Here is a 27,008-nt window from a genome sequence, read left to right on the forward strand (position 1 = left end):
CCATTCTAATTGTGCCGATTTCTGGATCGTGAAAGGCGGTTGTGATGAGGAGACGCGATACGTGCTCCGGATTACGGCTCACGTGCGTAAATCTGAGCACGACTTAGTAAACTGTTTCCTGGGAAACCTGAACTGCAACTTTCGAGTTCTCCAGGATCGATTGACCGGTCCCCATCTCCACCAGAACTCAACTTCGATCGCCGAACCGTTCGAGGTACTGCGGTTGGATTCTGTACGGAAGTCGGGAGGCAATTCTTTTGCTGTTCGAATAGCAGTTGAAGCGGGTGATTGTGGGTTGACAATGGCCGAAGGTAATCTTGAACCCAGTGGCGAGCGAGTGAGCTAGTTTGGGATTCTTACAGTGTTTCGTGGCAGACTATGCGGATGATTATGCATACGACGACGCGGTTGAGATCACCGCGGAGGATTGTTGGGCGGTGATCTCATCCTTCTTCAACGAAAAAGGTCTCGTGTCTCAACAACTCGAGTCGTTCGACGAATTTATCTCAACAACGATCCAGGACCTCGTCAAGGAGGAACCGACATTGACACTCGATCAGCCCGCGCAGCATCAGAATGGACCGGACGGCGATATCAACAGGCGGTACGAGATCAAGTTCGGCAAGATCTACCTGTCGCGGCCAACTATGACGGAGGCAGATGGTAGCACGCATCCCATGTTGCCGCAGGAGGCGCGGTTGCGCAATTTGACGTACTCGTCGCCTTTGTACGTGGAGATGACCAAACGCTCGCTGTTTTCGCGTGACTCGGAGACCGTGCCCGGTCAGGATATCGTGTGGGAGGCCGAGACTGAGGATACAGAGGAGGGAGATAATCGGGTGTTCATTGGTAAAGTGCCTATGATGCTGCGGTCCCAGTTTTGTATGCTGCGGTGGCTAAAGGAACATGATTTTTACGAGGCGAACGAGTGTCCGTACGACCAGGGTGGGTATTTTATCATCAACGGTTCGGAAAAAGTGCTCATCGCGCAGGAGCGCAGTGCCGCGAATATCGTGCAGGTGTTCAAGAAGGCCGCGCCATCGCCTGTCAGCTACCTTGCCGAGATCCGGTCTGCACTTGAGAAGGGGTCTCGATTGATCAGTAGCATGCAGGTCAAGTTGTTTGGAAAGGGTGACAAGAATTTTGGCCCCACAATCAAGGCGACGCTGCCTTATATCCGAAATGATATCCCGATCGTTATTGTCTTCCGTGCTCTGGGGGTTGTGCCTGATGGAGATATTCTAGAGCATATTTGCTACGACCAGACTGATTGGCAGATGCTCGAGATGCTCAAGCCGTGTATCGAGGAGGCCTTCGTCGTCCAAGACCGCGAGGTCGCACTTGATTTCATCGGTCGTCGTGGTACGCAGCCACAGGGTACGCAGAAGAGTCAGCGTATTCGGTATGCGCGGGATATCATGCAGCGCGAGCTGTTGCCGCATATCACACAAGCAGAGGGATACGATAATCGCAAGGCGTTTTTTTTGGGATACATGGTGCACAAGATGCTGCAGTGCGCGCTTGAGCGGCGCGAGCTTGACGATCGAGATCATTTCGGGAAGAAAAGACTCGATCTCGCGGGCCCTTTATTGGCGAATTTGTTCAGAATCTTGTTCAAGAAGCTGACGCGCGACGTGTACAAGTACATGCAAAAGTGTGTCGAGACGAACAGGGATTTCAACCTTACATTGGCAGTCAAGCCGAACACGATCACAAGTGGCCTGCGCTACTCGTTGGCGACTGGTAACTGGGGCGAGCAGAAGAAAGCGATGTCATCCCGTGCGGGCGTATCGCAGGTGTTGAATCGGTACACATTTTCGTCGACGCTGTCGCATTTGCGACGCACGAACACACCTATCGGACGTGATGGCAAGATTGCAAAGCCACGGCAGCTGCACAATACTCACTGGGGTCTTGTGTGTCCCGCCGAGACGCCGGAGGGGCAGGCGTGTGGATTGGTAAAGAATTTGTCGCTGATGACTCTGATTTCGGTCGGCACGGATTCGGATCCGATTAAGTACTTCTTGGAGGAGTGGGGTATGGATCCGCTTGATGATTACGTACCTCATGCGTCGCCCAATGCGACGAGGGTGTTTGTTAATGGTGTTTGGGTTGGTATTCACCGCGACCCTGCTACATTGACGACAAATATCCGTGCGCTGAGACGGTCGTCCAATATCTCGTCTGAAGTCAGTATTGTGCGCGATATCCGTGAAAAGGAGTTCAAGATTTTCACCGATGCGGGCAGAGTTTACAGACCGCTATTCATCGTGGATACTGACCCCTCGAGTCCGCGAAAGGGAGAACTTATGCTCCGCAAGGAGCATGTGAACCGACTTATCGACGATGCTGAGTCTACAGACGAGGACCGGTACAGTTGGAGTTCGTTGGTGAGCGAAGGTATCGTTGAGTACGTTGATGCCGAAGAGGAGGAGACCGTGATGATCGCGATGACACCGGAAGATCTGGAGTTGTCGCGGCAGATGCACGCTGGTGACCAGGTCACCGAGACACTTGACCCATCGCATCGCGTGCGCGGTTCCGCGAACGCGTATACGTGGACACATTGCGAGATTCACCCAAGTATGATTTTGGGTATTTGCGCCAGTATCATTCCGTTCCCGGATCACAATCAGTCGCCGCGAAATACGTACCAGTCTGCGATGGGCAAGCAAGCTATGGGTGTATACCTGACAAACTACGGCGTGCGCATGGATACGATGTCGAATATCCTGTATTACCCGCAAAAGCCGCTTGCGACGACGCGGTCAATGGAGTATATGAAATTCCGAGAGTTGCCGGCGGGACAGAATGCGATTGTCGCGATTTTATGCTACAGTGGATATAACCAGGAAGATTCGGTTATTATGAACCAGAGCAGTATTGATCGCGGCTTGTTTCGCAGTCTGTTTTTCCGGTCGTACATGGACCAGGAAAAGCGGGTTGGTATGGCGGTTGTTGAGGAGTTTGAGAAGCCGATCCGAGGTAACACTTTGCGCATGAAGCACGGCACGTATGATAAGCTTGATGACGACGGATTAATTGCGCCTGGTGTGCGCGTCTCTGGTGAGGATATTATCATTGGCAAGACCGCGCCGATTCCCCCGGAGAACGAGGAGCTCGGGCAGCGTACGCAGTTTCACACTAAGCGGGATGTGTCGACACCGCTGCGAAGTACGGAGAGCGGTATCGTTGATCAGGTGCTGTTGACGACTAACGGTGAAGGTTTGCGGTTCGTCAAGATCCGCATGCGTACGACCAAGGTGCCGCAGATTGGAGACAAATTTGCGTCTCGTCATGGACAGAAGGGTACGATTGGTGTGACATACCGACACGAGGATATGCCGTTCACGGCGGAGGGAATTGTTCCAGATATCATCATCAACCCGCATGCTATCCCGTCGCGTATGACGGTTGCTCATTTGATTGAGTGCTTGCTCAGCAAGGTGTCCTCGTTGTCGGGTATGGAAGGCGACGCCACCCCGTTTACTGACGTCACAGTCGACGCTGTGTCGAACCTGCTACGTGAGCAAGGCTACCAATCCCGCGGTTTCGAAGTGATGTACAACGGACATACCGGCAAGAAGTTGATGGCGCAGGTGTTCTTGGGTCCGACGTACTACCAGCGCCTGCGTCATATGGTGGACGACAAGATCCACGCGCGTGCGCGCGGGCCGGTGCAGATCCTGACGCGCCAGCCGGTGGAAGGTCGTTCGCGCGATGGTGGATTACGGTTTGGTGAGATGGAGCGCGATTGCATGATTGCGCACGGCGCGGCAGCGTTTTTGAAGGAGCGGTTATTCGAGGCGTCAGATGCGTTCCGCGTTCACGTGTGCGGCGTGGTATGTTTATGCATTTGGTTTGATATGTCCGTGTAAAGGTACTAACTGGGGAATTAGTGCGGTTTGATGACGGTTATTACGAACTTGAAGGCGAATCAGTTTGAGTGCCGCGCGTGCAAAAACAAGACCAACATTTTCCAGATCCATATTCCGTACGCGGCGAAGCTGCTGTTCCAAGAACTCATGGCCATGAACATGTGAGTTTGTTTTTTATATTCGGCTGCCACAAGAGCACGAGTTAACATTAATTTAGTGCACCGAGGATGTACCCGGATCGGTCGGGATACTCGGCGCGTGTGTAAGAAGGTAGTGGGTGATGTTTGTGTGTATTTTTAAGACGGATATCGGGGAATCTAGTACAGTCTGCGTGTGCTGTAGAGTCGTAGTATTTTTTGTATATATAGAAAAGGATAAGCAAAATAGCAGCACGGACAATGTGGAAGGGGTGGTGTAGTGGTCGGACATGTGCTCCGGCAGGAAAGAGGTGAGGCGGAAGTCGAAGTGCGGGGCGACTCGCCGGACGTTCCAAATTCAGACGAGCCGAGGAACTCGGCAACGCGTTCGTGCCGGCGGAGACGAGGCAACAGTAGCGCATCCGCAATGCGCTCGCGAGCCACGACTCTTATTCTTTCTGTCTCGTTTCCATAACTGACACCGGGAGTCGAAATCCTATACGACCATGAGCTGCATGCTGAGAACCCGTAACGTGCGTCTTGCCGGCGCGATGGCGATGCGCGCGAACTTCAGCACGACCGCTGTTGTTGCCTCTGACGTTAAGCGATTGGCTGTGATCGGTGCTGGACAGATGGTGCGTTTGGAGTTTGTGATTTGCAATGGAGGTGCGTGATACTAACGGGGCGCTTTAGGGTCTCGGAATCGCGTTGGTGGCATCGTCGAAGGCGAAGGTGCCGGTTACATTGATTGATACGTCTGAGGTGTCGCTGGGCAAGGCAGTCAAGTTTTTAGGTATGTGTGGTACAATTGCATATGATGGGTGAGGTCCGCAGGGCTGATGGCGTGTTATTCTAGACAAGTTGCTGCAGAAGGATGTCGCCAAGGGCAAGATGACGGTGGAGTATTCCACGGAGGTGCGCGACCGCATCACGACGACCACACAATTCAGCGACGTCGGCGCGGCCGACTTCATCATCGAAGCCGTACCCGAGATTCCCGAGCTGAAATTCAAGATCTTCAGTCAGCTCGCGACCGAGGCCGCCGCAGACGCGGTGCTGAGCACAAACACCTCGTCGATCTCGATCACCAAGATCGCTGCCGCCGCGATCGGCGCGGAGAGCAGAGTCGTGTCGACCCATTTCATGAACCCCGTGCCCGTGCAAAAAGGTGTCGAGCTTATTACCGGCCTTCAGACCGCGCCGGAGACGTTGCAGCGCGCGATGGATTTCGTCACAGCGATGGGCAAGATCCCAAGTGTTTCTGCCGACAGCCCCGGATTCCTGGCGAACAGGATCTTGGTGCCATACCTCAACGAGGCAATTATCTGCTTGGAAACAGGGTTGGGCACAAAGGAGGATATTGATAGCATCATGAAGAACGGGTGCGCCATGCCGATGGGGCCGCTTGCACTTGCGGACTTTATTGGGCTTGATACGTGTCTCGCTATTATGCGCGTGCTGTACACGAGCACTGGAGATTCGAAGTACCGGCCGTCAGTATTGTTGACGAAGATGGTTGATGCTGGATGGCTTGGTAAGAAGAGCGGGAAGGGATTCTACGACTACTAAGCGGGCCTCTTGTTGTACATCGCTGTTCATTACGATACGAGCCATTCGATCATTGTAAATTTTACCTAGACGAATGAAGATCGAGGTGTAAAATAAGAACTTGAATCGATTAGGCGTGCGCGCGGTCGCGTGGACTGTCGACGCGAGCTTCGAGAATCTACAAACCTTAACCCGCAAAGCCATCTCCGGTTGCGAAATCCTTCTAAGCCCAACTTTCTCTGCCTCACACAACACACAGCATGATTACGAAGTACATCACGGCAGCCGTCGTCCGTTTTGATCCGTTCCAGAAGGGTATGTGTTGTGTTTTGCACCGGGGAGTCGAGGGTGTGTGTGGTAAGCTAATCACCGAGGAGCTGTAGGCAAGGCGGGACGTATATTCTTATCGCTTATCCCGCAGTCCGCGCGGAATTCGATAAAGTTGACAACGGAGGTACTGACCCCGAATTCGGCGAAGGGACCGATTATTTCCGTTACATTTCGTGAGTTTCCACAGTTCAATTGTGCTCGTCCGACTCGTCGTTTTCAATGCGATATAGAATCGTCGCACAACGACGGCGAGGATGATATGCAATTGTGGGATATCTCTGACTTTTGATTACAGGTGATGGAAGGCAGGTCGATGTCGATCCTACCAAGACTTCGATTACCGACCTCGTCGACGAACTTGATCGGCATTCGCGGCATCTGCTTCTGGAGGAGCAGATGCGTGGTTAAAATCAATACACAAGTGCATGGCGGCTAGCGATGCCGGCGGAGAAAGCGGCGGAACATGACGTCGAAGCAGACGAGTTAGGGGTTGCAGTGTATAATACCATGTATATAGAGGAAAGTATTCGCAATTCTTATGCCTGAGGGCGCTTGACAGTCTGCGCTTGCTGCAAGGATGTGGTGAATCTGCATGGTCTCTGGTGAAGGGAGAAGTATGCTAGAGCGCTGAGAATTACTTGGTACCTTCTACAGACGACCGAGCTTACACGCCGCTGATGTTCTACAGTAGCGTGTTGAATCGCTAGTATATCCCCAACATCGCCGATCGACAATGCTATCTGAGCTTGAGTGCGCAAGAGCAGCAATTACACCGCACTTCTCAGCTTGATCTTGATGACTATGCATCTCTATACACGCGCACAGCAGCTTACAAGGGGTCTGCCATACTTGATTGTAGAAATGTACTTGTGTTACGAAGTTGTAGTTCATACTAGATACGGCAAGGACCCCATGGACAAGGCGTTAAAGTCCTCAGGCAATTGAAAATTATTGACATCGTGCCGGAAATATCTGTGATGGCTGTTAGCACTACTGAGCATGATGATTGTTAAATTGTCACCCCAGCGCAGCAGAGCGACATCACTTTCTCAGACTTCCAGTAATCGAATTGCTCAACACAATACTAGATGTCACTGCTTGTAATACGTTCTCGCAAACTCTCAGAACTACTCTATGTCGTGCCTATACCTGTCGGTAATCTAATAGCTATGCCACCCAAATTCACATGGGAGTGGGCTGTCATTGCGAAGATCTGGTTGCTTGTCCTGGCATACATTGAAAGATGCTGATTAAGAGACGGATGGATCAGCGATGGGACGTCCGGGGCGGAAATAAGTATATTTGAGAGCAAGCACATCATATGCTTTGTCAGTCATTGTGTTGAGTCATTGAATATAATTATCCCTTCGAAATATATAGTCAAAGATATACCGGTCCTTGACAAGTTTGAAGACGCAATACAGTTCACGTGGGATCGTGGTCACAGTGGACAAATCAATCATCTTCTGGAAATACTTCTCCTTAGACCTTTGCAGCAAGTCGCATTTGCCTCGATAGTAGGTTGAGGTTCATATAAGAGTAATGTAGAATTCGCGAGAGCTGAGATGCGTTAGAGATTACGGATCAACGTTCAGCTGCGGTGAACTCCCAATCTCATCGTCGGATTTTAATATCGCGAAGACCGTACACCTGCATCCCGCCATCTCAGACATTACTACTGAGCAAGCCGTTGCAAGCATGCAAAAACGAAAGCCAGAGATTGATAGCGGCAGCATCGGAAATTGCGAAAATACCAATGCAGTCGCCATCGCTAAACGTGCACGCATATCGGCACCATCTACAATGACGCACTCGAATGACAGCACAGCCCTCCAGCGCTGCAGTAATGAGGCGATGTTACTTATATTTTCGTACCTTTCAAGCCCGGATTTAGCGATATGTTCACGGGTGTCGAGGAAGTTTCATTCATTCGCAAATGACGAGATTGTACACTACTCCGCCACTAAATGAGCGAGAGGTGGATAAGAATGGATGCTAACAGCTGTGATAGGTATGGAAAGGCTTGTTCTACGACACCTTCATACGCCCCCGCACGATGCGCGCGCAGCGTATATTGTCATGTGCGGGGCTGCGTAAGTTGCGGATTGAGTGGTTTAACAGGACTGCGAACACTATACCTCACCAAGTGCTCAGCAGTGCTCCATCTCTCAGTACTACCATGTCTGGCGGAGAGTGGAAGGCGCTGTTCAAGCTGCACCATAATTGGCACAAGGGTCGATGTTCAATCGGTGCGTTCGATGTTTCTCATCTTGCCTCTCATGCGGCTTCCAAGGCCGCGACAGTGCACACGAAAGCCACACCTGAAGATCTGGTAGTTCGATTTAGCGGAAAGTTGATTTTTACCGCGGACGCCGAGCACGGATTATGCGCGTGGACGAATGATGGGCATTTAGTCTCGTCTACGCCGGTACCGAAGGAGTATTGCGACGACAAAGCGATCGATGGTGAACGCAAGAGCAGGTTTCCATACGGACCGCCGTCGGCGCTTTACGTACATGCCAGCAACAACGAGCAGCGGGCTAAAGAAACTGAAAAAAATAGTGGCGAGTTGTTGACAGTTGTGGTCGGTTTCGTGCATGGCGGCTTCGCCATGTACAGCATGAGCACACAAGGCACTGATTTCAAGCTATTGCACATCCAACGGCCGCGGGCGTACTGCGAGCATCAGGATCTCGATCCAATAACATCAATTGTATCAGAACACCCATTCGTCGTGACGTTATCGCGTCTCAACCGGGTGGAAATTTACAAATTCGACGCAGATGCCGCGGAGATAGCGAGTTTGATATACACGATTAGGTCGCATAATATCACCGGCCCCACGACGTTATCTTTACGCCGGGCTCGAAGTACGAATGTTGTGTACGCGACTATAGCCTACACACATACATGTATTTCATCGGGATGGACTGTTGCGGTGCAGGAAATCAAGCTCGATGACACGAGTGATAATATTGTGAGCCTGCGTGCTGCTTCTTCTCTTCCCAGCTCGTCAAGTCCCGCGTCTAAGCGCAAGACTCGATTCGACTATAATCATATCCTCTGGCCATCCTTCTCGATGCCGACTTCACTCTCCTACGCGCACCCGTTCTTATTGACCTCGCACGCCGACAACACGCTGGCCGTGTACCACGTACGCAGCACCGCAAGCGAGCTATCGATAGGGCCGGGGTGTAGGTTATGGGGACATACGTCCGCGGTTGCGAACGTGGAGGTGCAGGATCGGGGGAGAGCAGTGAGTATATCGCAGAGCGGAAGAGAGATGCGCGTGTGGGATCTCGAAGCAGCGGCTATCGAGGACGTTAACAAGACGCAACACGCAATGGAGAGTGTGAGAGTTGTGATAGATAATTATAAGGATATAGACGACGAGGGAAGGGTTGGAAAGTTTCTTGGCTTCGATGAGGAAAAAGTTGTGGTTGAGCAGCAACGACAACGGAGTAGAATGGTCATGGTGTACGATTTTACTTAATATAGTGACAACTGTTTACACATCAAAAGCCTTCTGGTGCTTCCTCTGGTTCCAACTCAACGTAGTACTCAGGCTTTCAAACCAGTCACTCCCAAGTTTGCGGTTCTGGATCATCGGGAACGGAAACCGCGACGCGCTGATTGTAATGTAATCGCCTTGGAAAAGCTCAACCCTGTCTTTACCGTCGAAGCTGCACCACGCGGATGTGCGCGCGTCGTAAGGCACGCCGATGCGGAGAACGACGTTGTCAGGCACGATAAGTGGACGGAAGGAAAGCGAATGTGCGCAAATCGGGGAGAGGAGCATGCCAGGGATATCCGGGTGCACGAGCGAGCCACCAGCGGAGAGAGAATACGCGGTAGAGCCAGTGGGTGTAGCGATGACAAGACCGTCAGCCTCGATTGTCGTGATGTGCTCGTCGTCGACGTATAACTCAGCGGTGCACATTGTCCCATTGGGCCCGCGATCGACCACGATGTCGTTCAGAATGGAGTACGTACTCAATGGCTCGTGGGATACGTCGGTTTCGACCATGTCCAGCAGCTCGCGCGAGAGGTCACGATAGATCATGCGCTTTGTGTCGCTTTCCTGATCGGGTTGTTTCCGGGACTTCATGACCGTACATTCGAATCGCATTCGCAGCGAGACCACGACGCCTTCGGTGAGCAGCTTGCGCATAATCTTGTCGTGCTTTGTGTACTCGAATTTTGTAAGGAAACCGAGGCTGCCGAGGTTAAAGCTGAGCACCGGGGGAACAATGCGTTGGAAGAGGCGGCTTGTGTATAGAACCGTGCCGTCGCCGCCGAGCTGCAAGGTTAGCAAGGACTAGAGAAGGCGTAAGAAAGATAGCATACCGTGACTACAAGATCGAACATCTGAGGATGCTCCTTACACAGATCCGGACTCCACCAACGCAATCTATCCTGTCGAGACTCATGCGCCTTCATCAAACCTTCAAAATCGAAATCCTCGTTATCCTTGAGCACCTCCTCCACATAGACTGTGTACTGCTTATGTCCCTCATGGTACGCAAGCAACCATTCGACAAACTGCTTTGTGTACGCAACAGTTTCACGGTCCCAGAGCTTTGTAACGATGACGATTTTGCGCACTCGCATTTTGATGCGCAGAGTGCCAAGGTACTTGCTGAGGTCACGCACGGAGAATGCGATTTCACCCAGCTGTTGTTTTGTGAGATGCCGTGAGAAGCCAGCATTAGGAAGGAGCTCGTGGAGGGAAGTAGGTCTGAGGCCAGCAGCTGTGGAGATGGCGGATTTCTGGTGTTGGGGATGCATGAAGAACTCTGGAGGCGGCGAGAGCGAGTTGCGACGGCGTATACCTGGAGCCGGCAGAGCGTGGCCTTGCGATGTCGACGACGATGACGGAAGCATGTCGACGGAGGAAACATATCCTGCTTCCTCATCTTCATCACCTCCCACGCTGTGTTCAAAGCTTACAGCGCCGTCAGCCAACCCGGCAGACCCCCCTGTCTCGAGCGATCCCGCACCTCCGAGCAGATCAATACTGCGTCTGCGCGTCTCGCGCTCGGTGTCCAACAAAGCGTGTAGCAAACATCCCCCATTATGCATCTTAAATCCAGCGTATCCGTAACCTCCACCGCCGCCTCCTGCACCAATGACGCTGCCGTTTCTGTTGATCATCGACGCCCGCCGGCGTCGTGAAGTCATGCGGTGTCTTGGATCGACGAGCACTTCGAAGCCGCCTTGGTTGTCAGAAGAGTCTTCGTCGTCGGAGCAGATGGTTTTTGGGTGGAATGGAGATACTCCGGCGGCGGCGGAACGGGAACAGGAGGGGCTTTGAGCGCGCATAGCTGCTGGGGATGAGGCAGGAAGTACCGATGCAGGCGATAGCACGTGTGGAGGGGGTAGCGAATGCGGACTTGCGTCGCGCATTGGTGGAGATGAAACGACCATATTAGCGGCGTAGTAGAAAGCTCCGCGGAAGTAGCGGAAGGGTGGTGTGTGAGGCTAGCGAGGATATCGCGGATCTGATGATGAGCGCGGCGGTTACCGACTCAATTAGCGGGGCTACATTCTCCCAACTGTGATGTCACTATTTTCAGGGGCCAAGTTTTTTCAGCTCAACGTTGTTGGCCTCGTCGCGAGTTCGAACTTCAATAATTACCCCGATACCCAACGTCCCAAATCGGCGCCAGCTGCCGTTCCGTGACCTCATGGTGATTGAGGAGCTTTTACATGATATTAGGCTAATACTGACGAGCGTCATGACCTCGACAATGCGGCAGTAGTCTAGGCAAAGCGAGTGTCCTGGAGAGTCACAATTCGGAGGGTACATGCGTTCCAAATCCGCGGACCCGTTTCCTACGCAATCGAAAATAGAGCAATTATCGTCTCCGCATACCTTCTTGAAGCATCAGTTTCTGCACTTTCCAGTCATATTGCACATGCGTCCGCGCTGATAGGATTCGTCAACGGATTCCTCGATTCTCGCCAGAACTTATAAAACCCCGGCACGTTACACTTACTGGCATTCAAGTCTTGCAAGTCGGTATTCCGACTACGTTGTAGAACTTTGACAAGCGTGTACACGCCAGAATTTGCCACAGTTGGATATGGTCGGCGTGACGCGCGATATATGCATTACAGTGGATCCGTGAGTGATCTTGGATGCCCCAGATACTGTGCCAGCGTTAGGCATACTCACTTGTTCAGGTCGGGCGCATAAGCGTGTTTAGGAGGTCGTCAAGATGTATAAGGTGGGCAGCCGCTTGATGGGAGGAAGAATATACGAGAACGACATGAATGACGTGCACGTTGAGTACAGCGACAGCAAGGGCGCTGCCAGCGACTTGTTGGAACCACGAGACACCCAGTTCCGCAAGCCGCTGTTTAAGTCCCAAAATTCCAAATTACATACGTGACAACATCGCGCGCATATGTCCTGCACTACAAGGCATGAGCCGGTCCGTGATGCACGTGATGCACTGACATGGCCTACACTTCACGATCAAGGGGAAGAACTGGCGCCGAACAAAAACTGTCATGACTCTGTTCAACAGTGACACAAAAATCGACGAGCTCGTCCTCGTGCTCAAGTTAAGAGGCATGTCATATTCCGTATGCCGGCAACATTTGCGAGTATATTCTACCTGAAAAGTGCGCTAGAAATGGTTTACCTCGGATTTGGCTGTGTTCGCGCGGTCGCGGTCGGACGGCTCAGGCAATCAATGTACAGGTTGTAGCGGGACGCGTACGAGAACGTGCAGGAGTTGACATATGTGAGTGCCACCCAGTTGACAGGACCTGTCATTCATAAGGATGCTCGGGATGCCCGAACTGTGTGTCAGAATGCTCGACAGACTGTCCTGCACGCTCATAATTCCTCCGGCGACGACGACAAAGACTTCTCTGACGGAGACCCGGATCGCAGATCTACGGGCACGTACGTGAAGCAGAACTAGATTTTCTTGCCGCCGGTGTTTTAGGGCTAATAGTAGATATTAACTGATTCTTCAAATCCTCGGCAGACAATCAACGTACATACATGATGCTGCATGCTCATGAGCTGGAGTATGCTTCTGCTCCGCTTGAACTTGCACGCCTCTTGTCCCTTCATAGAGTCCGATGCCTGGGAGTTGACCGCCGCCGCTTGGCTATCCCTTTGCCAAGCAATTATTCCTGATACTCTTGTGATCCATGAGGGTCCTGGATGTAGAACGGCTCAGTCCAGCTGTAATTCTGCACAGCCCAAGAGATTTTTCTCCCAGCAGTGACGTCAGTTAGTAGATGGAACTCTATTTCCAGGGGCCTGAAGAATTCTCGACACGATGCAGGTGGCATCGTGGGTTCACAGTGAGCCCGGCACAAATGTCACGTCATCCGCGCCAGCTCCCGTACCGCGACCTCGCGGAGCTAGAGGAGCTATATGCGTGGTTATATCCCGATTTTGATGAGCTCTCCTACCCCGATGCTGCAGCCGTGACCGAGGCGGAGTGCGCGGCCTGGCGCAACGCACTCCGGAGGGTGCACGCATACCAAATCCGCGGACATGTTCCGTACGCTATTGAAGCGAGCGCTGCACTTATATCCGCATGTCTTATTGATGCATCTTCAATTTCCGCGCTTTCTCGCCGACTCGCGTATGCCTCTGCTCTAGTCCGTTTCGTCAATGGGTTCCTTGACGCCCACCAAAAGTCGCAATACGCCCGTGCGCTGCATTTACTCGCACTGCAGGTAGGCATGCCAACTTCGTTTGTGGAATTGCGACACGCGTGCACGCACGAAAATCTACCACGGCTGGATGTTCTTGAACGTGGCGCGCGGGATGCGTTACAGTGGATTCGTGAGCGCTATTGGATACCCGAGCTACAGCGTTTAAGAGAAGCGCGGTTACTTGATCCCACCAAGTTCATTACCAGGGTCGAGGAGCTTGTGAAGGCGTATAAGACGGGAAGGAAGTTTGCTGCTCGCGAGAATAATGACGGAGACGGTGAGGGTGAAGGACGTCGCGAGTACAGTGATAACAGCGAAGTATGTGACGAGAACAGCGATAGCGAAGAGGGCAGCTCTACTGCCCGCGGGAAAGTCTGGGATGATGATCATCTTGATGCGCCGCTGTTCAAGTCGACGAACACAGCACCAATCCCCCGCGCATACTGGCGCGCGCTACGGGAGCTTGTGAGTCTCGCAAAGCTACATCCTGATCTCTGCGAAACAGTTGGCATCGAGGAGCTATGGCGATCGCGTCAGAAATTCCAAATGCGGGCAGTCGACAGTGTCGCATGCCTCTCGCCCGCACTCCAACGTATGGGCCGGTCCGCCGTGCACGCGATGCTCCGCAGGTGCTTACACGTCATCAGCGATGCGCAGCACAACAGCCGGAGCAAGCGTTTGCACGCACTCAAATTCAACGGAGAAAAGCACTTTGAAGATCTTCCCCTTGCGAAGGCGTGGACGCGGCATATTATATTCCACATTCGCTCACCACATACGAGCCATTTGTACATCCCGTCGCAGGACTGTGATGCAAACGGGGCGTCGCCCGGCTTTCAGTTTGTGTTTTCCCAGTTTGCCAAGGATTGTGTCGCGGCCGGACAACCGTCATATCCAGTGTACAGGCTATTGGAGCGTGCGTTTTATAACGTAAAGGAGTTGTCAACTACATATGACGATAGGAAGTCGGAGTACTCAAGCAGCTTGCCGAAGCCTCCGAGAGATTTACCGCAATTTGGGCCAAAGTACCCACGAGACTCCACTGAGGGGCTGGAAGAGGAGCGCGACGAGCTTGAAGATCTGGTGTTTGTCAACACGTATAGGTCGCAAGTTGAACTGCTTAATTCCGGCTGGCTCCTGCCGATGGTGAATACCCCACAAGTGCTGCAGAGCATATCCACTGAATCGGCGTCTATGCAGGATGTTGAGGACATGCGGGAGCCTCCGCCTGCTCCTTCTGCGGTTGCGCATGCGCCTCGTGTGACCTCGTGGGATACACTCTCCGGCGAGTGGACGCCGCGGCCGTTTGGGTATCTCGTTGCAAAGTAGTTATTCACAATATTTAATTCATCAGCTATTTTACAGCAGCAAGTCTATGTATCTCTCACTATGGCTCCCAAAATCACATGCACATTAAAAAAAAGCAGAGCTATGCCGATTAATTCTTTGGCTCCTCGGACGATTCTTCCTTTGCCACCTCCTTAAGCGAGATCTCGCTGAGCTTGCACTGCCAGCCCGAGGAACCCTGGTCGAGCAGCGGCAGCGATGCGCCAAGACACCAGCCGAGTTCGTTACCCTTAAGCTTCTTTGCGATCTTAACCTCGCGCTCAAGCGGGATGTCGTAGCCCATGTGCAGGATCGACGTCATGAAGTTGAGGTCGAGGCACCACTCGGGTCTGTCGCTGAGCTCGTCGATCGCGCCGGGGATAGACGCGAAAGAGTCCCACCCAGGTGTACCCTTGCATACCTTAGCCGTCAGCTCGCGGAGCTCGGCGAGGGAGAAGGAGTGCGGCATGCCAAGAGGATAGGTGCGATCGTAGAAGTAGGAAAAGATGTAGATGTCCTCGCGCGAGAAGGTGCGCGAGAGCGACGGCTGGTGCACGCCGTTGAAGCTGCACGGTGGCACAGCGCACTCCTCGTCCTTCATAAGGATCTGCTCCGTCAGGAAACGGCACTGTACGGCGGACGGCTCGCTGGGACCAGTCATATTGACGACATAGGTTTTATCGTCAAGCACAATTTCGACCTCACGACGCATGTTCGGCGGCAGGCAGGGAGATACGATCGTCGACGGGTTCTTCTGCTCCGGATTCATCTCCAGTGTGCTCTTGAGCACCGCGGCATGCACTTTCTTGCGCGCCTCCATGAGACCGTAACCGAGATGCGAGTGCTGGTAGAGCGTAAAATGACGCCCGCCGAACTGCAGATCGTATTTGTGGTCGCCGGAGGTCATCTGCTCGGGTACGCCAGCGGCAGACACCGGGAAAGTAGGCTCGAACACGATCTGTGTCGAGCCGCCACCGAGATCAAACACAGCAGCGGTAGGCAGGTCCTCGGCACTGCCGATGTTGCCCAGCAAGAAGTTAGTCGTGATCCAAGCATATACGCCTTCGTCCTTGCCGTCCATGATGGAGATGCCATCGCCGGCTACGACCGGGAAGGGATAGTCCTCCTCGAGATGCGCACGGACAGCCTTCAAGATTGTCTCACTCTTCTCATCGCCGAGAATACGCAGACCAGCGGTGGCCTTGACCGCGACGGGGGTGCATCCCTTGAGCTCCTCGGGCACCTCCTTCATCGCGACGGCGAGCAGCGAATCGAGCGACTTTGCCGCACCGACGGGCTCGTCGGGGTAGCTCGACAAACCCGGTCTAGTCATTTCAAACACCTCGCGTACGAGCTCGGGTGAAGAGTTGCAGTTGCTGAACTCGTACACGTGGATGCGCGAGCCAGTGGAGCCGGCGTCGATCATAAGCACGTACTGCGTGACGGGCTTAAGGCCGTCGTGCGACTTGGTGCAGCTGCCGATGCTCCCTGCTTCATTGTCGGTACCGCTGACAACATCCTCTATCTCGGTGGTGACAGGCGCCACGGCCGCGATTTCCGAGACGGGGGTAGGCGTAGGCTCGACCACGACCGGGGCAGCGGTAGTGGTGACAACCGATGCAATCTCAGCCGCAGCAGCGGGCGGCGCCTCAATCGCGGCAACGGGCTTCTCAGAGCCGACCTCGGACAGGCCACCGCTGGGGGGTTGTGACGGTGCTGCGCCGGTGAGCAGGAAGACGAGCACGCCGAGGAGCACCAGGCCCGCAAGCACAGCCTTTCCCAGCCGTGAGCGCGCGGCCTGCATGATCGAAACCGATGCGCCTTTAGGGTGCGCCATGGCGCCCTTATCAAGCAAGCCGCCACTGCCGCTGCCACTGTAGAGGGGTGAATCGGGCTCGCGCGCGTCGGGAGTCCCAGAGCGAAAGGAGAGGAGAGAAAAGAGAGTGGGCCGACGGCGGAATGCTGCGCCAGGATCGGGCTGGATGGAGGCCATGGCGGAGGAGCGCGCGGCGCGGGGCGACAGTGTGAAGTGGGAATTAGGGGTGGTGAAGGTGGGGCGTTTGAGAGAGTGACGAGACTTTTGAAGTCGCGTCGCGCAGCGCTGCAGCCGTGCGGCTCACATATGCCCTAGCCCTGAGTTGCCTATTCGGTGTATTCCCTGTTCTGTCTACGGCCGCGCCAGAAGCTGCATCACCTCGTCACACAACCTGCGGTCAGCGACTGCTGCGCCCATCTTCCCCTTTACAGCGTCGTACGCGTTCAGGCTCCCGCAGATCTCCTGCACCTCCGCAGCCGCGTCCGCAGGAGCACCGTAGAGCATGAACCCCAGTGCCGTGAGAAGCCGGCTCAGCGTCGGGCCGGACTCGGTCTCCCGGCTGATGCCTTCAATCAGTGCCACTACGAGTTCAATCCCTACATCGGTACCTAGAAGTGCCTCCTTGCCCGTCTCAGTGCGTACGCGCTGCGCGTAGGCTGCGATGTTGAATGCGAGCGACGACGCGGCTATCCGTACGTTCGAGTGTGCGTCCAGCAGCGAATTCGTCGCGAGCTGCGCAAGATCTGAACCCATCTCTGCCACCAAATGCGGCACAAACAAGTGATTCGGAAACAAATTGCACATGAGTTGTAGCGTCACGAGACGCACCTGATACGGCTTGCTGTCGTCAGCGGTGAACTGGATAATCGCACGCACGGTCTTCCACTCCGGCTCCTCCGCAAACCACGAGGTCACGCGCACGTCCAATACCGCGACGCGTAGTAAGTCAATCACCGGGAACAATTCGTCGCCACTAGTCGTGTTCGTCTTGAGTAGCTTCTGCACAAACAGCGCGAACGTGTGCAAGTCCGGAATCGCGGCTTCGCGCGGGCCGTGCAACTCCCGCTCTTTGATAAACGCCGCAAGCCGCGTCAAACTTATATCCGTAATCCCTGCACTGCTCAATTTGGCGAGAATCTTGTCTATCGGTGGCACGCGCTCGTACATGATGGACCGCGTCGATGTCCCGGTCAGCGTCGGTAGCGACAGCAGCTTATGGGGGTGTGGCGGGTATGCGATCTGTAACAGCGTGTTGACATTACTTTCCAGTGTAGGCGGCGACGCCCCTTTCCATTCCTCGAACTTATCCCCCTTGATAAACGTCATGAATGTCGGTGTTGCGGATATGTGCCAGCGCGTGGCGACGTCATACGCAAAATTGATGTCAACCTTCACGAACGCGCATTTGTCGCCGTATGTAGCCGCTAGTTCGTCATATTTGGGGTATGCGATCTTGCATGGTGCGCATGTTGACGATGTGAAGAAGACGATGGCGCATAGTTTGGATTTGACGCCTGTCTCGACTTGCAACGCGGAGGTGGCGTGGATGACGGCATGTGCTGTAGGCGTAGAAGCTGCGAATGGGGCCGGCGCGGGTGTTCGTCGTGGCGGTTGCTGCTGCGGCATCGATGGCACTGTGGTGATTGGCCGCAATGATTGCTCAATCATCGGCTTCAACATCCGCCCGAACGGCGTACTCAGTACCTCCTGCGGTAGCCCGGAGATTCTCTTCGGAATATCTCTGCCCACCAAAAACTGACACAAGTCCTGCGAGAAGTTATTGCAGTTGTGCATAAATAAATCGTACTTCTCCGCGGTGTATATCTCCTTCAGCGAGTCGATGTACTCCAGCACGACTTCCTCAGGCAACGCCGTCTCGCCCATGTCGACGACCTCCAAGGGTTGTCCGTGGTGCGTCTGACCTGGGACCGAGGTCTGCACGCCAGCACCATAGTAGTACTCCGTGCCGTTGTAGATCACGCTCGTGTGCCACACGCCATCGATCTGGGTGCCCAGGAACTGCATCGACATCGACTTTGCAAGGCCGCGGGAGAGGTCGTACACATAGAGCTGGATAGGGTAAGCAGTCATTGTACGTGCGATAGAAATAAGAGAAGGCAGTAGAAGTGGCGCTCTATGGTCTATATATGCGACCGCAGCACGGCTGAGAATACTCCTAGAAGTGCTGATGGCAAATGAAGTTATCGGCGTACGCGTCGTCGATTTCCACGAGCATCTCCCACTTTAAAGTTTCCTCTGGGACTCAGCCGTGCATCACAACTCACGGCTCACAGCCGCATGACACGTGACCCGTTCGGCGACGCGTCCCTCTCGACTCTCGACATGAATACAAGTGCTCTTCGTCTAAAGTGGACATGAAAACTGTTGCTATCAGAGATAGGCATGTTCATAGTAACCTTTGTCTGTGTCCGGTACGTGGAATATTACGGAGTTGCTGTTTGTAGCGGTTACTCCACAGTTCTCCGTTCGGAGCGTCCCAGCGCCAAGTATCCCATTCATCTGCCGCGCCAATTGCCAGAACTCAAGACTTCCAAAACAAATCCACTTATACCGTTGTTTGATGTTGCTTCTTGAATTCCAGGATCGCTTTCAAAAATGCTTATCAAACCGTCCCCCACGTCACGATCCGCAGCCCGCCGGGTGTTGGACTGATCAAGATTAGCGCCGGGGAGGTTCGTGCGCGGCCATCGGCCCTAGCTCTAGGGCCAGCCAGCCAGTTTTCAACTCTCTTTGATTCTTGCAAACTACACAAAACACGCGTCGAGTGCTATGGATCACGGCGGCGTATACATGATAACCGCACCAGTCTGACGAACACACGGCAATGATAAACGAGAAGGCCAAACAAGTATACTCAGCCAGGGACGAATTCAACGTGATCGCCCCGCGATTGCCTTATAATCTGAACCCGAGCTACGGAAGTTTCGACGACATGGAGACCCCAGACGAGGTCTATACCGCTGCAGATGTGGAGAAGAACAATACCACGACTACGTTCGACAATGATGATGATGGACTCGACACCGCCGGCGAGGTAGAGCCTCCAGCGGCAATGGTGTATCCGGACGGCGGACGGCAGGCGTGGATGACGGTAGTCGGCGCGTTTTGTGCGCAGTTTTGCTCGTTCGGGTGGATTAACACGTTTGGCATTTTTCAGACGTATTATTTAACTCATCAGCTGGAGGGATACTCACCCACTGCGGTATCGTGGATTTCGTCGCTGCAGTCGTCCATCATGTTCGCTGGATGTCTTGTGAGTTTACACATACGATGATGCTAGGATAGTGCTAACAGCTGTAGATCGTTGGACAGCTCTTTGACTCATTTGGGCCACGATATCTGCTTTTTGTCGGCACTATCGTGCAAGTCCTTGGCATCATGATGACCTCAATCAGCACCACCTACGGTCCTATTCTCGTGTACGCCTTCCCCCTCCCCCTTGTCACCTTTCTCTAACGCATGCAGCTGCCATGGCATCATCGCTCCCCTTGGCGCCGCCTGCGTGTTTAACGTGGCCGTCGGCTCCGTCTCCTCGTGGTTCAAACAACGTCGCGCGCTTGCGCTAGGCATCATGTCCAGCGGCTCTAGCGTCGGCGGAATAATATATCCGTTCCTGATTCGTCATCTCAGCGTCGAGACGACTTTCGGCTGGCTCATGCGTGCCTGCGGGTTTCTGATTCTTGGGTTGCTGATCGTGGCCAATTTGACAATCACCTCGAATGTGAAACCGCGGGGTCACTTGATTCCCTTGTATCCGAGAGACTTATGGCGACAATTCAAAGACGTCAATTTCACCCTTATCGCAATTGCCTTCTCTCTTGGCTTTGTTGGCTTTACTCTTCCGTTCACATACATCGTGTCCAGCGCTGAGTTCCATGGCGTGGACTCCGGCCTTGCGACGTACCTCGTCTCAATGCTCAACGGTGCGAGCATCCTCGGGCGCATCATCCCCGCTGCGCTTGCGGACCGTGTGGGACAATACAACATGAACAGTATCGGCATCTTTCTCGCAGGGGCTGTGACCGTGGCAGTCTGGATCCCTGCGCGCAACACGGCGGGGAACATCGCGTACGCGGTGTTGTACGGTTTCTTCTCCGGCACATTCGTCGCACTGATCCCTGCATGCACCGCGAAGATCAGTCAAATCCACGAGATCGGCATGCGTGTCGGCCTCATGTTTGCCTGTCTCGCGCTCGCGAATCTTGCCGGTGTGCCGATTGGCGGTGCAATACTGGGGGACGCGACGGTGGAGAGCAGGTGGATGGGCATGATGGCGTTTGCGGGTGCTTTTTTGATACTTGGTGGGCTCGTGAATTGGATTGCGCGTGTGAAGTTGGTCGGGCCATCGCTTACGGCTGTTTGCTAGGGGAGTACTATAGAAGTGATATATAGATGTTGGTATGGACTTGATGAAATTGGATGGAAATAGATTCTTAGGGATGAAAAATTTTGATTATGTTACAGTGCACAGGCGATCATTTTACTCGTTTCATGAACGATTTTCAAGTCTACTTTAACGGCGGCAACAAGTTCCTGCTTGCAGTTCGCGCCTGTTGGAGCAACACCGCGTCCATGAGTACCAGCGCAGCCATAGCCTCGACAATCGGCACCGCCCGCGGTGTAACATTCGGATCATGACGACCCTTTGCCGCAAGGGTGCCATCAGTACCATCGTACGTCGCCGTCTTCTGCTCCTGGGAGATGGTGGCAGGCGGCTTGAACGCAACACTAAAGTAGATGTTTTCTCCGTTCGTGATGCCGCCCTGGATGCCGCCGGAGTTGTTCGTCTTGGTGCGGAATTTTCCGGTGGCGGGGTCTTTATAGAACGGATCATTGTGCTGCGATCCCGGGATGGTGGTGCCGACGAAGCCAGAGCCAATTTCAAAGCCCTTGGTGGCGGGGATAGAGAGCATCGCATGCGCGAGCTCGGCTTCGAATTTGTCAAACACGGGTTCGCCGAGACCGATGGGGACATTGCGAATCACGCATGTCACGACACCGCCGATGGAATCGTTCTCGGCTTTGTATTTCTGCACGAGAGCTTCCATGTCGGCTGCCTTCTCGCTTACGGGGCAGCGCATAGGCGCGGACTCGTCGACATCTGCCCGCGTGATGGTGTCGAGAAGCTCCAAAAACTCGGGGGAGTGGCGGTCGAGTGCGATGTGCCCGACTCCAGAGACGAACGCGACAATTTCGACGCCGTATGCTTCGGAAAGGTACTTCTCCGCGATAGCTCCACCGGCAACACGGCCAATCGTCTCACGCGCTGAGGACCGGCCCCCACCGCTCGACGCCTTGACGCCGTACTTAGCGAGGTACGTGTAATCCGCGTGCGACGGGCGAGGGTACAAGTCCATTTCTGAGTAGTCATGCGGCCGCTGGTCCTCATTCGCGACGAGCATGCCGATGGGTGTGCCGAGGGTCACGCCAAACTCGGTACCAGACTGGATCTTGACTAGATCTTTCTCGTTGCGCGGGGTAGTGAGCTTGGATTGGCCTGGGCGACGGCGCGAGAGCTGTGTCTGGATGTCGGGCTCGGTGAGGCGCATGCCAGGCGGGCAGCCGTCGACGATGCAGCCGACGGACTTGCAGTGCGACTCGCCATACGTCGTGACGCCTGACTAGTTAGCATCTTCCACTTCCGGTCAAAGTAGCACGGCTTTCTTACGGAAGATCTTGCCGAAGGTGGACATTGGTGCTGGGTCGTTGTGGGTGCAAAAGTCAGCTCACGACGAAATCTTTCGCAGACGGTCTGAACTCTGTTTAGGTTACTCACTCGCGCAACCTCCCTTCTTATCCCCGTCCACTCTCCGCACTTCGTATTCCATACTCTTACCATGCCCGGGTGCCATTCATATCTCTATTCGCATCTGTTTACCTTATTCTCTCTGTGTAAATACTCGCTATTGCGGGGGAGTTGCGCTGGTGTGATGTAAACTCAAACCCACCCTGACTTCCGCGCCGCCATCTCGCATCCCCCGTTCACAGTACTACACGTATCTAGCCACACATCACAGTACACCATCACAATGGCAACCGCAGCACACCCGCCGTTCAAAAACATATACCACCTCCGCCGCGTCGCTGAGGCGTCGCAGAAGCCGTGCGTCGTATGCTACAAACCGACCTCTGTCGTGCTAGTCTCCGAGGATGGCAAAGTGCGTACGGCCCCAGCCACTCCCTGCAACACCCACTAACCGCGTGTGTCTTTAGAATGACTTCTTCTACGTATGCCAGACACATCTAGCCGACCGCGGTTTTGCGTCGCCTGTGGTTAATGCGGCGGCTGAAGCTGCCAAGCGGCGACAGGAAGAACTCGAGAAGGAGATGGAACTCGTCAAGAAGGAATGGGAGAAGCGGCAGAAAACCAAGAAAAGCGACCGTGATGCCAAAGCCAAAGAACGCCGGAATAATAAAGACAACGACAAAAAGGCAGAGCAAGAAGAGCTCGATGCGCAGAAAACCGAGGATCGGAGAGATAAAGGCGAACATCGGGAGCAACTGCGCAAGCTCGAGGAGCAGAAAGAAGAGGCCAAGACAAAAGCTGAGCAGGAGCAGCGGGTGTTTCATCTGAATAAGGATATCTATGGGATGCGGGTGAATAATTGGCGAAATATTCAGCGCTCGAAGCGGACGGCGGAGCTGTTGCGGAAGCCGGGGGGCTTACCATCTGTTCCGATGCGTAGTCCAGGAGACGGCTCAAACGACACTCCTACAGCACCAGCATCCCCATAGACTATAATACAGTTTCATTTTCTATCATGCATCCGCATCACGCTTTTGACGCAAATATCCGCACCTCATCAACGCGTCCCCTTTGCACCGAAATACCCGGGGTAACCCACTCCCCGCACGTACACTGCATACCCTGCCATCGATAACTCCCGATCTTGGTATTACACTTTGGACAATCAAACTTGCCCTCCAACTCGCCCTTTTCGAGCTCGGGCTTCATCCACCGCACGGGATCGAGGAAGTAATGGTTACACCCCTGCTGCAGCACCGAGACCATACCTGGTCCGATCTTTGTGCTCCGGAGGAGTTGCTGGGAGGACGAGGTGGGCCGCGGCGAGTGTGGTATTATAGCCGCGCCAGTTGATAACGGGCATCGGCACTTTTTACACCGCAGCTCAATCGCAGTCGCAATCCCTCGCTCCGCTCTGTCTGGCGCATACACAACCCTCGGCGCGGCACCCGCTGCCGTTGCGATCTCTGCATCCTTACGTAGCTTCCATCGTCGATAATTCGGAAGCGCCTCAGAGACCACGAGACCATCGTTGTAATACACGTCCAATTGCTCAAGGAACGACGGATTCGGCGACGCGCGCTCGCGGCCTTGTTGTACGATCGCGAGCGCCTCGGGGGCGGTTAGCTGCCGTGTTTTCATGATGTAGGAGGTTACTATCGTCGCGCTTCGCGAGATGCCCGCGACGCTGCGGTTCGTCAGTACTTCCTCTCTGCATCCCAGTCCTCTCACAAACCCACCAATGCACCAAAACCGCGCCACCGCTTTCCAAGCCACTGCGTATAAACTCATGACACTTGTCGAAATGCTTCAATATGTCCTCATCCTCGTCGTCCTGCAGCTGCACGTGCATATGCGTAAAGCCCTCTGCGAGCTTGGGCTCAATGTCGTCTTGTAACACAGACAGGATGTGTGTAATCCCGGCGTCTTGCAGAGATTGTCGCCCCCGTAGGGCAAATAAGGAGCCGAGGTAGATTGTTGTATCGGGGATTTTGTGCATCGCCATCGTTTCGTGTGTGTACGGGATCCGGTGCCGCAGAGATCATGCGGGGTGGGAGAATTCAGGACGCGAGGGCGAAATTAGGGTTTAAACTGATTTCTCAAGATGAATTTGCGATTTAAAACCAGACCACCGCTAACCAAAACGTACTCCTCAGCCTCTAACCAATCATTTCTCATTTTCCTCATGCACCAACCACCTTGCCTGCGAGGACACAGATTTTACCGACTTCATCCGCGCAGGCTGGTCGAGGTCTTCGACGCTCGGCGACTTCGATATTGCGGTTCTGAACGAAGCCCGGTCGCCGACGGTTGAATCGTCTTCGTACCCAGCAACGCCCTCGTCGTCTTGGTCGTCCGGGTTTGTAATCCGTAGTTGGCCGCGCCGACGTGTGCTGATCAACACATGCACGTCGCGGTCTTTGAAGTAGTTGTCGAGGTTATCATCCCCATTCTCATCGACAAATGTGCCACTGCTCATTCTGTTCTCGTTCAACGTGGTGATACCTAGTCCCGTGTACGCTCCTGACCGAACGCGTTGGTGTCCACTACTCCGTCGTCGGAACCCTATCATCGAGCCTCCTGTTAGCGTTGATGTGCGAGTAGGTCCGCCAGATGACGACACGCGCAACGACGAGCGCACGCTTTTGATGCTGTTCCTGGTGCTTATTCCACCGAACAACTTCTTCCTCGAAGACACGGATGTCATGCTGTTATTATCGCTGATATCTTGCAATGGTTCAGATACCGCGGAATAACTTGATATCCGCGCGTGGCTGAGCGAATCGCTGTGCCGAGTTTTTGGTGCGGTTCCACTGTAGACGGATGCCGGGGGCGTTACGAGGACGTCGGAAGTCGGGTCCTCGGTCGCGACGTTGGAATACTTCTTGAGCCAAGTACGTCGTTTCTCCTCCCATGTAGTGACGCTCGCGGTATCGTCGAGCCCATCGGAGATGGGTTGCTCGTCAAAGCGTTCGGGGAGAAAGACGCCTTCAGAGGAGTCCGGGCTCAGTGAGCCGATTGGTCGTCGACGGCGGCGCTTTTCCCTGGCTCGGATGTAGAAAAAGCGGAGTACGATGAGGAGTAAAATGCCGGCGACGACCGAGGTTGTGGATATGGCGGCGATAGATCCTTTTGATAACGAGCTGTGTGCGACAGAGTCTGAATCGTGCGCTTCGTTGCTTGCACGCTTTGCCGCGAGAGCTAGCTGAAGAGCTGTCGTCAGCGTCTGCTGTGTGTACGTCTCTGTGTAGGTCCAGGTGGTAGTGTTGAGCAATACTAATTGTCGCGAAGTGGTATTTGTTAAGCCGAGCAGGATATTTCCCGGCAACATCACCGCGCCAATGAGGTCAGGATAGTCTCCTGACATAGACGGCTCGGCCCACGTCCACTCCGATCCTTCGCCGATTGTCAGTTTGAGTAACGCGGGATCAGCAGCGCGCCCGTCGACGGAGCCGCCGCTGATCACAGCGGCGGTGCCGAGATCGTTGACTACGGCAATTGCTCCGGTACGACTGTCTATTGTGGTGTCACTGTCAACGCCGGCGGTTTTGTAGGTCCATGAATCATCTTCCCACACCGCGATCTGCGTCATGCCTACCCATCCCGCGGCCGCGACGCCGCCAATGAGAATGGAGGAGCCGTTGGTCGAGACAGATGTGGAGTTGCAAAGTGCGATCGGCGGGTTCGTGTTTGCCGGGTCTGTGAACTGTGATGTTGAGTAGTCGAATGCTGTGAGGTCGTTGTAGAATGTGGACGAGCTGGAGTTTGAAAAGTGGCACGCGCCGCCGAAGACGTATATTAAGGAGCCGGCCGTTTCGTCGGTAAATATGACGGAGCCTACGTGATACAATGGGGTATATGAGGACGACACGTTGAGCGTGCTCCAGGAATCGACGTCGGTGTCGTACCGTGCGACCTTGAGGTCTGACCCGCAATAGCCGTGGAAGGCGTAGATATTTCCGTCGCCTCCAAGCGCGACAGAGGAGTTCGCAGGCGGCGCTTTAAGCTCCTCGAGCGCTCCGGAGTTAATATTCGTGTACAGCGACGAGTTTGCGAGTGCAACGGAACTGCTGAGCGCGGTGCGGTAGAAGTAGTTGTCGGACGTCTGGAGGTAGTATGCGTCCGAGATGTTGAAGGAGGTTGTCCATGCCGCGGCGGGGAGGAGCAGGTGTGCTACTGCGAGCGTGAGGTGGACCAGACGCAGGCGGGCAGAGCACGCGCCTGTCATTATGCCACTTTCGGCAACTAGCACCGAGTGCCGCGCAGGGAGCCAGAGGCGAACGTCGTTGGTTACTACTCAATGCGTCGTCCACAAACACAGGCGTGCATGCAAGTTGGCAGGTTGGCAGCCGTATCCGCACGACATGAGTACAAAGACGCCAGGAAGAACGGAGCAGATCTGCGCGTTGTGGAGCGACGGCGGTGAGGAAATTTGGTTGTTTACTTGCGCAAAGCTTAACGCCGAATCGAGCGAAGGGTCAACAGCGCGTGACGCGTGCGTCCCGTGGTTAGGGTGCAGG

At 54.2% G+C, this 27,008-nt stretch overlaps 13 protein-coding genes across 13 annotated transcripts; 7 read left to right on the forward strand and 6 right to left on the reverse strand.

The window, feature by feature from the left end:
* Positions 1 to 62: 62 nt before the first annotated feature.
* Positions 63 to 4,284, forward strand: V1518DRAFT_422259 (DNA-directed RNA polymerase II subunit RPB2). The gene is made up of 4 exons (XM_066905417.1): positions 63 to 311; positions 376 to 3,842; positions 3,900 to 4,039; positions 4,096 to 4,284. The coding sequence occupies exons 1-4, from the start codon at positions 302 to 304 to the stop codon at positions 4,142 to 4,144; spliced, it is 3,666 nt and encodes a 1,221-aa protein (XP_066757514.1). The 5' UTR covers positions 63 to 301; the 3' UTR covers positions 4,145 to 4,284.
* Positions 4,285 to 4,292: 8 nt separating this feature from the next.
* On the forward strand, positions 4,293 to 5,731 carry V1518DRAFT_422261 (3-hydroxybutyryl-CoA dehydrogenase). Its single transcript, XM_066905418.1, has 3 exons — positions 4,293 to 4,650; positions 4,709 to 4,808; positions 4,872 to 5,731. Exons 1-3 carry the CDS (start codon positions 4,522 to 4,524, stop codon positions 5,582 to 5,584), a joined length of 942 nt encoding a protein of 313 aa, XP_066757515.1. The 5' UTR covers positions 4,293 to 4,521; the 3' UTR covers positions 5,585 to 5,731.
* Positions 5,732 to 5,823: 92 nt separating this feature from the next.
* V1518DRAFT_377556 (mitochondrial 54S ribosomal protein mL53) lies at positions 5,824 to 6,301 on the forward strand (the record flags this gene model as incomplete). The annotated part of the gene is made up of 3 exons (XM_066901581.1): positions 5,824 to 5,878; positions 5,947 to 6,066; positions 6,189 to 6,301. 3 exons carry the CDS (start codon positions 5,824 to 5,826, stop codon positions 6,299 to 6,301), a joined length of 288 nt encoding a protein of 95 aa, XP_066757516.1.
* A 1,224-nt stretch (positions 6,302 to 7,525) lies between these two features.
* On the forward strand, positions 7,526 to 9,414 carry V1518DRAFT_422269 (uncharacterized protein). Its single transcript, XM_066905419.1, has 2 exons — positions 7,526 to 7,840; positions 7,905 to 9,414. The coding sequence occupies exons 1-2, from the start codon at positions 7,592 to 7,594 to the stop codon at positions 9,384 to 9,386; spliced, it is 1,731 nt and encodes a 576-aa protein (XP_066757517.1). The 5' UTR covers positions 7,526 to 7,591; the 3' UTR covers positions 9,387 to 9,414.
* V1518DRAFT_422271 (NAD kinase) lies at positions 9,363 to 11,389 on the reverse strand. The gene is made up of 2 exons (XM_066905420.1): positions 10,241 to 11,389; positions 9,363 to 10,193 (listed from the first exon to the last, which is right to left on the reverse strand). Exons 1-2 carry the CDS (start codon positions 11,318 to 11,320, stop codon positions 9,402 to 9,404), a joined length of 1,872 nt encoding a protein of 623 aa, XP_066757518.1. The 5' UTR covers positions 11,321 to 11,389; the 3' UTR covers positions 9,363 to 9,401.
* A 1,816-nt stretch (positions 11,390 to 13,205) lies between these two features.
* V1518DRAFT_422277 (Las1-like-domain-containing protein) lies at positions 13,206 to 14,991 on the forward strand. Its single transcript, XM_066905421.1, has one exon. It carries the CDS (start codon positions 13,235 to 13,237, stop codon positions 14,906 to 14,908), a length of 1,674 nt encoding a protein of 557 aa, XP_066757519.1. The 5' UTR covers positions 13,206 to 13,234; the 3' UTR covers positions 14,909 to 14,991.
* V1518DRAFT_422278 (nucleoside phosphatase family-domain-containing protein) lies at positions 14,906 to 16,971 on the reverse strand. The gene has a single exon (XM_066905422.1). It carries the CDS (start codon positions 16,896 to 16,898, stop codon positions 15,018 to 15,020), a length of 1,881 nt encoding a protein of 626 aa, XP_066757520.1. The 5' UTR covers positions 16,899 to 16,971; the 3' UTR covers positions 14,906 to 15,017.
* A 71-nt stretch (positions 16,972 to 17,042) lies between these two features.
* On the reverse strand, positions 17,043 to 18,929 carry V1518DRAFT_422279 (PPPDE putative peptidase domain-containing protein). The gene has a single exon (XM_066905423.1). The coding sequence runs from the start codon at positions 18,810 to 18,812 to the stop codon at positions 17,073 to 17,075; it is 1,740 nt and encodes a 579-aa protein (XP_066757521.1). The 5' UTR covers positions 18,813 to 18,929; the 3' UTR covers positions 17,043 to 17,072.
* A 559-nt stretch (positions 18,930 to 19,488) lies between these two features.
* V1518DRAFT_422280 (major facilitator superfamily domain-containing protein) lies at positions 19,489 to 21,211 on the forward strand. Its single transcript, XM_066905424.1, has 3 exons — positions 19,489 to 19,995; positions 20,043 to 20,161; positions 20,208 to 21,211. Exons 1-3 carry the CDS (start codon positions 19,567 to 19,569, stop codon positions 21,106 to 21,108), a joined length of 1,449 nt encoding a protein of 482 aa, XP_066757522.1. The 5' UTR covers positions 19,489 to 19,566; the 3' UTR covers positions 21,109 to 21,211.
* Positions 21,138 to 22,517, reverse strand: V1518DRAFT_422282 (chorismate synthase; the record flags this gene model as incomplete). Its single annotated transcript, XM_066905425.1, has 2 exons — positions 22,411 to 22,517; positions 21,138 to 22,359 (listed from the first exon to the last, which is right to left on the reverse strand). Coding segments are annotated over exons 1-2 (1,129 nt in total), but the record flags the coding sequence as incomplete, so codon positions are not given.
* A 208-nt stretch (positions 22,518 to 22,725) lies between these two features.
* Positions 22,726 to 23,537, forward strand: V1518DRAFT_457689 (VPS4-associated protein 1). The gene is made up of 2 exons (XM_066906577.1): positions 22,726 to 22,900; positions 22,956 to 23,537. The coding sequence occupies exons 1-2, from the start codon at positions 22,772 to 22,774 to the stop codon at positions 23,475 to 23,477; spliced, it is 651 nt and encodes a 216-aa protein (XP_066757524.1). The 5' UTR covers positions 22,726 to 22,771; the 3' UTR covers positions 23,478 to 23,537.
* On the reverse strand, positions 23,496 to 24,574 carry V1518DRAFT_117381 (protein-tyrosine phosphatase-like protein). The gene is made up of 2 exons (XM_066900681.1): positions 24,228 to 24,574; positions 23,496 to 24,175 (listed from the first exon to the last, which is right to left on the reverse strand). Exons 1-2 carry the CDS (start codon positions 24,491 to 24,493, stop codon positions 23,515 to 23,517), a joined length of 927 nt encoding a protein of 308 aa, XP_066757525.1. The 5' UTR covers positions 24,494 to 24,574; the 3' UTR covers positions 23,496 to 23,514.
* Positions 24,468 to 26,878, reverse strand: V1518DRAFT_117400 (uncharacterized protein). Its single transcript, XM_066900682.1, has one exon. It carries the CDS (start codon positions 26,714 to 26,716, stop codon positions 24,656 to 24,658), a length of 2,061 nt encoding a protein of 686 aa, XP_066757526.1. The 5' UTR covers positions 26,717 to 26,878; the 3' UTR covers positions 24,468 to 24,655.
* Between the last annotated feature and the right edge of the window lie 130 nt (positions 26,879 to 27,008).

This window comes from Limtongia smithiae (genome assembly GCF_038497785.1).
Source record: "Limtongia smithiae strain NRRL Y-17922 unplaced genomic scaffold V1518scaffold_13, whole genome shotgun sequence".
NCBI classification, from domain to species: Eukaryota; Fungi; Ascomycota; class Lipomycetes; order Lipomycetales; family Lipomycetaceae; genus Limtongia; species Limtongia smithiae.